The following is a 9,889-nucleotide window of genomic DNA, read 5'->3' as shown; positions in this document are numbered from 1 at the left end:
GGAGCAAACCAGACAAAATTCTGGTGTTGATCACTTACCTGTAGCAGAGAAGAGAGCCCCAGGGGCAGGGGGAGGGGTTTTCCTGGCCTTCTCATGGCCCAGTTCTCTCTCCTCCTTCGTGGGTCAATACACTCGTGACCTGCTGTGCATTACAAAACCACCTCACCTAGACAGCGCCTAACTCGCAACTCCTGTCTACACCCATCACAGCAGAGGCTCCTGGACACCCACGACCACAGTGTCTGTCTAGTGTGCCTTGCTACGGCAGTTGCTAAGCTTTCTTAACTCTCTTCGGACTAGTGGATCATTCATCAGCCGTCACCGCTGCTTAAGAGGAGACGCAGGTTCCTGTAACCCCGATGTAAAGAATCCATCTCCTCTTGCTAATGCAGGCACGGAGTGGGGTTTTTTTTTGGTCTGGCTCTGCATGTCGTCGCCAGTCTGTGGACTACTCACGAGCTGGTTGTAAAAACCGACTTTCCAAGGGCCAGCCGAGCCAGGTTACGAAATCGCCTTTCTGGGAGAGGCGGTAGCATGAAATGTTGTTTGGTCTGGAGTACCCAGGGCCTCTCGGATCTCCTCCCCCCTTTTTTTAAATAAGCGAAGGGTGTTTGTGTCACCTTAAATAGGAATCACTAGGGGGCAGTCTCTGCTGTCATTACAGACAGACTTCTTTTACAGACGTGGTTGTGAGCCTGATTGCTTTGGCTTTCCACAGCAGAAATAGCCTCCCACCCCGATCCCCAGTTCCCCCGCAGGTTTAACGTCAAGCTGACGCATCTTCGGAGTCTCCGCCATGTTTTGCAAGACTTGGAAGATCCCCAGGTTGTTTCGGGTGGCACCCTGGGCATGTGACACCAAAGGACGGGAACGGTTATTCCTTATCAGGGTCCGTTGCCATTCATTTAGTCCCCTGACCTGCGGGGTTATAATGCTTTCTACATACACAAAAAGTATTCCCCCATGGTAAAAATATTCTTTATCGAGAACAACCGCAAAAATACATGTTCAAGCAGGCATCCCGAGGCAGTGTGTTGTAGTGGTTAGAGCAAGGGCTCAATTTATTCAGACCTTTTTTCCTTTCTTCCTATGTGAGCCTGAGTACGTCACGTCTCTGTGCCTGTTACCCTCATCCCCGTTTCACAGCTGGGGAAATTGCCTAGCACACAGCGGGGTTGGGCAGCTTAGTTCATGGTTGCAGAGCCTGCCGAGATCCTCTGATGAACGGTGCTAGCGGTGCAAGGCTTTATTAATAAGTTCCAACGAAAGGTGACAATGTAGTATTGCCTCTGTCCAGTGTCAGCACGCGCCGTGCGCTGTCTGGCTGAGGGCAAGGAAGGGTGAGGGTTACCCTCATGTTGCAGAGCAGTGAGCTGAGGAACAGGGAGGCCGGGCCTTGCCCGTGGCCACCAAGCAAGTCTGTGGCTGAGTCCGGAATGGAACTCGGATCACGCGATTCCTGGGGCCCTGCTCGCACCAACAGTTGACACACCCTGCTTGTGAGCAAACGACTGACCCTGGCTGTTCTGCTCTGGTGACAGTCAGTGGCACGGCCGTGCCTGGACGTCCCGACAGAGCCCTGCCACGCTGAGAACCGTTCCTGCCCAGAAGAGTTCACTCTCTCTGTATGGGCAGGAGAACAGGAGGGTTCTTCTCTCCAGTGTACAGCTGGGGAAGTGGGGCCTGGGGAGGCGAAGTGACTTGGCCAAGGCCCCACAGTCAGTGGCAGAGCTAAGAACTTGAGCCCAGATTTCCCGAGTCCCAGGCCGGTGCCATAACCCCAGTCCCACCCTCCTCTCCGCTGCCGCAGTCTGTCCCGCGGTCACAGTGTGCTGACGTGCTGTTTGGTTACAGGGAGAGCGCCACTCTGCCGTCCCCAGCTGGAAACACCGGCCTCGCGGGCGCAGACTGCCATGAACTGCCGTGCCGAGGTGCTGGAGGTCTCGGTGGAAGGCCGCCAGATCGAGGAGGCCATGCTTGCCGTGCTCCACACCATCCTCCTCCACCGCAGCACCGGCAAGTTCCACTACAAGAAGGAGGGGACCTACTCCATCGGGACCGTGGGGACGCAGGACGTCGACTGCGACTTCATTGACTTCACCTACGCCAGGGTCTCCTCTGAGGAGCTGGACCGAGCGCTGAGAAAGGCCGTCGGGGAATTCAAGGTAAAGAGCTTGGAGCCAGTCACCTTGGCTGAGTTCTCAGAGGCTGTGCAGACCAGAAATCCCAACAGGGGTTGGTGGAGCTGCAAGCCCTTAGCCCTGCTATGAATCGGGCCCAAGGCATTGAAAGGAAGGTACTCCTTAACCTCCCAGGGTGCGTCTTCGCTCCACGGTTAACCTAGGCTCTCCCCCGGGTCTTAACCCAGTCGTCTGCCATCCACCCAGAAGAGCCTCTGCCCCAGGTCTGGAGATGTCCCAGCTGGGAGGGTGGGTTAGAGCCCTGGCTGGGACCTGCTCACTCTGCAGTAAGGACGCAGGCTGAATAGTTCGAGTGCTGATAATCCTCCAGCGCCCTTCCCACAGTTCCACCCCAAAGGACAGACAAGGTCGCCCTCACTTGGACTGGGAAGGAATCCTAGAGTCTCAGCACAGGGAATCCTGGGATACGTCCCAGGCCCCCCCAGGGCGAGCGCAGAACCAGTGAGGACACAAACGCAAAAAGGGATTGCGGGGGGACGCTCGCTCCTCGGCTAGGCTAACCCGGTGCCCACACTCAGGTGCTGATCACTCAGGTTAACTCTGTAATGAAGACACGTCCTCAGTGCATTGCATTCTTCCTCTGTAAATCAGCTAACCCCAGCAATGGGTGGGTGGGTGGGAGTGTGTGTGTGACGGGTGTAGTGAGGCGAAGTGCTTGGAAATTCTCTGGGGAAAAGACACTAAGTGCAAAGTCATCTGGGGTAGGAAAATACTCCATTGCAAAGGGCTGGGAGTGAACCCAGCATCCTGCACTTTGGGGCTATGCAGCCTTCTTCATCGAGAGCATCGTGGGAGTCATCACCGAGCGAAAAGGAGAATTTTGTAGCTCTATATAAAGAGGGGCAGTGGCTCTGTGGATGGATGAGGTCTGGATACATTGACTCCCGCAGGCCATAGAGAGTTCATGGCAGGAGACATGAAGCCCCGGCAGTTCAGCATCCTGTGGTCCTAGTACCCTTTGGAGAGGCACATCTCTGCATGGTGCTCCGGCTCGCTCTCTGTGGCGCCTTGCCCGACACACACTGTGCTTATTGCTCAAAGCTCGCCGTGTGTAATGCAGCGGGGCCTAGATACTGTCCATCTTGTAATGCCCATTCAATGCGATTTCTGCCCCAGCTAATTTAGAGGCTATATTGGGGATGGTCAGATTGTGACAGGGTTGCTGTGGAATTAAATCCAAGACATATGTTGCAGTGAATTTTAACTAGGGAGATTTAGGGAACAAATCATCCCTTGAGTTTTCTGCATTATGAACCACGGTGTCCTAAATCCTGCTGAAAAGGTCATGGGAAGCAGTAATATCTGGGTTGTGGAGAGATTGGATCTCATCTCAAACCATCACTGTTCAAATACTTCATCATCTGTAGAGGGTCCGGTTTGGGAGCCCCATCCCGGATTTCCAGCCCTAGGAATTTACAATCCTCCTTAATAGTCAAGGAAAGCGATGAAGGTTGCAAAGCACAAAATTTAAACTTCCCTTTACGTTTTCTGCTCCGGGGCTGCCCCGGCTTAGCAGTGCTGGAGTCATTGCCACAGGCAGCTGGGACAAGCTGGGGGTTTGGGAATTCGCAGACAAGGAGCTGTGTTCCTTTTCCCAGGCGTGTCTAGTCCACGTGAGCAACTGCGCCTCTCAACCCCCCTGTAAAAGTTTCCACATTTCGTTTCTTGTGCTTTGGTTGATTGGCCCTGTTTTTATGATGGACGCGCCACCAGCAGCCATTTGTTTCCAGTGCTTTGCTAGCCCTCATTTGCAGTGATGAGGTCAGTCGTCAGCTTTGCAGTTCGATTCAATGTTTTAAAAAGCCACGTTAGCGCTGGACGAGGCTGCTAACGGCGAGACTGCTCAGTGTAACGAATTGATCTGGCTGGGCTTCCGAGAGAGAGCTCAAACTGCTGAAAATGAACAGTGTCTCCAGGCCCTGAAGAGCAGAGCTCCAGTAAATGGAAACGGCTTCTGGACAGCAGCAGTTTCACGCGCTGAGCTCTGTTCTGCCGGGCCAAGGAGTGCAGGGCGCGTGGCTCAGGCCCTCAGCTCTGAACATTGGACTAAGACAAAGAAGATGTTTGGCTCATGTCTGTGATCTGGGAGCGTGTTACGTGGTTTAATGGACCCTCACGGAAGGTTAGTTACTCTGTTTGTTTTACAGCTGGAGGATCTGAGGACCAGGAGAGGATGTGACCTGTCAGTCACATGATGCATTAGCGATACATCCTGCCGCCCAGTCCCCTGCTCTAGCCAGGAGGTTCCCTCACTGGGGCCAGTTACAGACATTTTGCCAGATACTTCCTTAGCTTTCTCCATCAGACAGTGCAGGGGTCTCATGGTTTCATGTTTGTAAGATGTAGCGGCTGCTTTTGGCACTGCTGTGCTGGCCTCATGAGTTTTACCTGCTTGTATTGTCGGTGGAAGAGCCCTCCTGCTTTTCGGGATTGGCGTCTTTTTGAGGTACTGTCATTCTGGGCTCTCCAGAGCAAACGCACACCTGGCAGAATGGAGTTACGTGGAGCTGCAGCTCTGGGTCTGAACTTCCTCCTCTGTGACGACAGGAGGAATGGCCTGGTGGTCAGGAGCTGGCCTGCAACTTGGGAGACCTGGGCTCAGGTCCCTGCTCTGCCACAGACAACGTGTGACCATGGGCAAGTCACTTAGCTGCGCTGTGCCTCAGTTTCCCACCTGGACTGTCCTGCTGTAGAGGGCTGTTGGGAGGGGGGTACATGAGGTGTTCAGACACTGGTGACAGGGCTAGCTGAGTAGCAGAGATAGCTAGAGCTGATACTTGCATATCACTGGGGTGGGGTCCGTCACAGCTCAGGGAAACTGCAGCTGTAGTTCCCCCTCCATGGCCCAGCAAGGGCACCTGCTCTCAGGCGTCTTGGCCATTGCCTGTCTTGGATGGAGGCCCTTCTGAGCGGGGTATTTCCAGGCTGCCTTCGCTGTGTTATTCCCAGCAGAGAGGCTGCCCACACCTGCTGGCTAACGGTGTGACGGCACCACCCAGCACTTCCTATGCAAACCTACTTTAGTCAAGAGGCACTACAAAGAAAACGCATTCTACACACACGCTGACACGCTTACCAGACGTCACCCCATCTCTCACATGGGCTCTGGCAGGGGCAGTCCTTCCACCCCCCACCAAGGAGTTCATCACAGCTTCAGCTCAGAACAGGCCCCCTCTGCCCTTTATACAGTTCAGGGGTCTTTGACCCAGTAAATAGCAGACAATTGGCTTCTCTCCCCAGGGCGCAGCTTCAAAAGGGTGGACTCAGAGTGGTCCACTTGCATCCTTCTCACCCCTCAGGTTTGTCCTAGGAAATCCACTTTACACGCCTTGTCTCAAAGTCCTTAGCAGTTCTCAACATCTCCATTAACCAAGTCCCTAGGAAAGTTACACTCCACCCTACAACAACACACAAAGCATTGCATTTTAAATACAGTGGTCCCCAATGGATTAAACCTAATTCCGTAAGATTTAACTTAAACTGTATTGAATTATCTTAATTCCATAGGGATTTGTCCAGGACAGAGCCGGGGACTGTCTGTCATGGTTTGACCAGATGGCCCTTGCTCCAGTGTCCCTAAGCCCCTTGACCTCAACTGTGCCTGGTGCTCTCTCTGCAGGATGCCCTCCGATATTCAGGCAGCGACGGCATCGGGCAGATCTCCCTGGAGTTCTACCAGAAGAAGAAGTCGCGCTGGCCCTTCTCGGATGAGTGCATTCCCTGGGAGGTGTGGACCATCAAGGTCAACGTGGTGAACCTAGCCAACGAGCAGGAGCGGCAGATCTGCCGGGAGAAGGTGGGGGAGAAACTGTGTGAGAAGATTATCAACATCGTGGAGGTGATGAACAGGCACGAGTACCTGCCCAAAATGCCCACCCAGTCAGAGGTGGACAACGTCTTCGACACGGGCCTGAAGGACGTGCAGCCCTACCTCTACAAGATCTCCTACCAGATCACCGACTCCCTCGGCTCCTCCGTCACCACCACCATGCGGCGGCTCATCAAAGACACGCTGGCTCTGTAGGGCCAGGTGCCTGGGGACAGGGGGCTTGTGCCTTTCTGCTCCCCATCACACAGGATGACCCAGGGTGTCCCGGCAAGTAGAATCGTCTCAGAGCACGGTCCCAGCAGGAGTTTGCTTAGACCCCGCCCTATCCTCTGTACATTTCAGATGGAAGCGTTCTGCAGGCTGGACTTGGGCTGGCCCTTCATTGTGAATCTCCCTATGTGGGGGTCACCTGGGGCTGCGATCTGAAATGTCAGCAAACTGCTCCTTGTGTCACGTGGCCTGTATTGCAGCTGGCCTGTTGGCTCCCCTCCCCGGTCTCCCTTTCCTCCCTCAGATCCCTCCTGAAGCCCCAGTTCCCTCCTGGAACCTCATCCCTGTACTGTCTGATACTGGGGCAGCTGCTGTCTTGTTTCATCGGCGTGGGATTGTGAATTCCTGGACAGGGCCCCTCCTCTCGCCCCGTCTGTTTGGGGAGGGGCTTTGCACAGGCTCTGACAATACAGCGGTAACCTCTGGCTGGCGGTCGAGTCAGGGATTGTATTTCTCTGCCTTTAACACTGTCTTGTTGTAACAGTGGGGAAAGAACTGCCCTCAACAGAGCAGCTGTGACCCCCCAGAGCCGCGGTTAGAACAGCAGTCGGGAGTCTCTGTGGGTGCCCGTGAGGCAAGGCCCTTCTCTGCCTCTCTCTCCGCCTGGGAAAGGGGGAGAATGCTGCCGGTGGTCGAAGAGCACACCAGGGCAAGCAGATAGTCTTTGCTAAGCTTTATAAAGCCCCTTCCTGAAAATACTGGGACGCAGCCGGGCACTTGCACAGCCACTAAAACCCATATTCCCTAGTCCGTCACCTGAAACCAAGTCCACGTCTGACGTGCAGCAGATGTGGTGAGAGTGGCTGCTGTAAGCAGCGAGGGCTGGGCTGGCAGGAGACGTGAGTGCCGCGAAAGAGCGGCGGCTGCTTACTGTTCCTGCAGGCTCCGTCTCCGCACAATGTGCCGTCAGACGGGCCAGTAACTACGTGTATCTGGGTACACAGGAGCTGTTGCTTGTGTGTGTCGTCCATTGACCTCACTGCGCTGCCATCACCGTCAAAAATACCCCCTTCGTTCTTCCTGACTGCTAGGAAGCTCTGTTTAAAGCAGGGGTGAGATCTCCAGACCCTGTCTCATCAACACACTTACGCCCCCGTCCCCACTTCCTCTCTAATGGAGACTGACGCCCGTGTGTTTGTTACAGACACTCTGGGGTTAGAAACTGACCTGTCTGTATTGTGTAGATCTCATACTCTGGGTGTAATAAACACTGGCCTGGGCCTTCTCTTTACTCCGTGTCTCGGGCTGTCGAGAGTGTCTCCCCCCCGCTCAAGTAGCGCCACCTGCACCAGAGTCAGGCTTTGCCGATTGCCCAGGTGTCATCCCAGCAGTAAAGCCCAGGCCTTGGTGCGCGAGCGCTTCTACTCCAGAGGGGGAGATGAGCGTGTGGGTTTCTCTGGGTCTACTAATAAACTATTTTCCCATCAGAGCCCTCTGTGTGCTCACGTGTTCTTACCAAGGGGCTGTGAGAGTCGGATGGGGGCCAGTGAAGTGAGAACAGTTGCCGGGTGAAGGGCAGAAGAACGGGGAAGCTGACGGGGGGGCTGAATTTCAGGAGGGTTCAAGGCCAACCTGTTCTGTGCTCTGCATCCACAGTCCCCTCCAGAACGCTCAGGTCCCCGGGGACATCTACAGCCAGATTCTCCAAAGAGTCCTGGGCCCAAGCCTTGAGAAGTCTGGCCCTTTCCCCGCACCTGTGCTTCCATCCCTTGCCTGGGCCAGATCGTTCCTGACAGCGAAACAGATTTCCCACGTTCCTCCGCTTGGCCAGCCGCAGTTAGCAGGATACGGTGCCTCTTGCGGCCACACCACAGGTTCGGCTCCTGCCTGGGCTGGTCGTCCCCAGGTGGTAGCCAGCCACGGTGGCTCGTCAGCCTGCTGTCAAATCTCAGGTCAGCTCCTGGAGGATGTTTAAATCCCACTCCCGCAGCCCCGGCCGTGCGACTCAAAGGACGCAGAGCCTAGCAGTGGCTGCCGTAGGAGCCCCACCTGGGGCCTGGTTTCAGGCTCGCCGAGCACCCGCCAGGGAAGTCAGCGGGAGCTGCGGATGCTCAGCACCTGTAGGAGAAATTGGACAGAAAAGTGAAGCCTCCCGTATCGGTGGCGGCTGCTGAGAATTTGGGCTTTAAATTCTTCTCTGCTGGCACAGCAGAGACACAGGAGGTGGCTTGGGCCAGTTCTGTGCCTAGGAGCTGTGGTCTCGAGGGGCCAGTGGGACACCTTTCACCAGCACGAACCTTCCACCGGAGTGAATAGCCCCTGAAAAGGACAAGAACATTGTTCCAGCTACATAGCACAAGCCTAGGAGACCCATGGAAGAAAATAGCTTCCAGGTAAGTTCCTAGCACTCGTTCAGAGGAGCAACTCAGCCATGTAACCCTAGAGCCTGACGGGGAGCAGGAGTGCAGGGTGAGACCTGTAGGGAAGGACTGATTCACTGCACAGGGTAAAGGGAGACCCCGAGGCAAGGACGGTAATACAGCAGTACTAGCGGATGGACTTCAGCGAGCAGCGGTGGGCTAGTCAAACACCACATGGCGTCGAGATGCGATTTCTTAGCCCAGTAAACAGGTGCTGCTTTGTGAGGGGTCTAAGTGGCATGCAGGTGGGTCAGGAAGTGGCGGTGTCTGAGCCGTGGAAGTAAGCGCCAGGAGTTCAGCGATGCTGGGGGAGGAAGCGGGCCGAGTCTAGGCACTGTGGCACTTGGGGAATTTCAGCTGAGGATCTGCCCTTTAGCATCAACATGGAGGCTACTTCAGCCAGCGGCAGCAGCGCAAACAGAAAACTGCAGCCGCGCTGGGCCTGGCCGCAGCAGCTGTTGGAAGAGCCCAGCCCTGCTAGCCAATACGCAGGGTAGGAAGTGAAGGGAGCTCGGTCCAGCTGATGCTGCGGCAAGAAGAGGGGATTGGGTCAGGGTAGGAGGATTAACAAACTGACTGATGAAAAATGCTCCGGTGGGGAGTTGTTCTGCGGGTGCGGGGGGTGAGTCCAAGCTACACAACGGTGTCTGCTGACAGCTGCCCCGCAGGGGAACGTCGCATCAAAGCCAAACTTAAATCATGGCTGAAAAGTTTTCTCTTAAAACGTTTCTGCTTGAAGCTCAGTGGTTGGCCAAGGTCCACTCACTCCAGTTCAGCCACATTTCGGCTACCTGTATGCAAAAAGAAACAGGGGTAATCACTTCCTCCCTCCTCTGGCTCCACTCATCTGCCTCCCAAAGGAGCGAAACTTCCCACCTCTGGTCTGGGGGGACGCATGGACCGGAACAGCACAACGGTTGGCATGAAGGTGGCGCGGGGGCGTTGGTTGTTCAGGCCCCCATCCAGGATGGACCTGAGTCGTATTTACCTGGTTTGTTACTGTAGTGCCTGGTTGAGCAGGGGCCCATTGGGGTAGGGGCAGTATAAACAGACTAGGAGCCCGTGTCATGATCTTTAGGAGCAGGAGTAGCTGCTGAGGGTGAAATCTGGGCCTCTGGAGGCTGTTCCCCAAGGGAGAGGGGTTTCCCCAGGGATCTGGGGGTGCAGGGTGTCTGGTTCCCAGGAGGAGCATGGGGGGGCTGTTTCCCTGGGGGGGTTCACCAGGGATG

At 55.3% G+C, this 9,889-nt stretch overlaps 1 protein-coding gene across 1 annotated transcript; it reads left to right on the top strand.

The window, feature by feature from the left end:
- Positions 1–1,857: 1,857 nt before the first annotated feature.
- ATG101 (autophagy related 101) lies at positions 1,858–6,553 on the top strand. Its single transcript, XM_024214747.3, has 2 exons — positions 1,858–2,165; positions 5,821–6,553. The coding sequence occupies exons 1-2, from the start codon at positions 1,914–1,916 to the stop codon at positions 6,223–6,225; spliced, it is 657 nt and encodes a 218-aa protein (XP_024070515.1). The 5' UTR covers positions 1,858–1,913; the 3' UTR covers positions 6,226–6,553.
- Positions 6,554–9,889: the final 3,336 nt, after the last annotated feature.

Source organism: Terrapene carolina, unplaced genomic scaffold (genome assembly GCF_002925995.2).
Source record: "Terrapene carolina triunguis isolate 2854851 unplaced genomic scaffold, T_m_triunguis-2.0 Scaffold641, whole genome shotgun sequence".
In the NCBI taxonomy this organism is placed as follows: Eukaryota; Metazoa; Chordata; order Testudines; family Emydidae; genus Terrapene; species Terrapene triunguis.
This window is presented reverse-complemented; position numbering and strand designations above follow the sequence as displayed.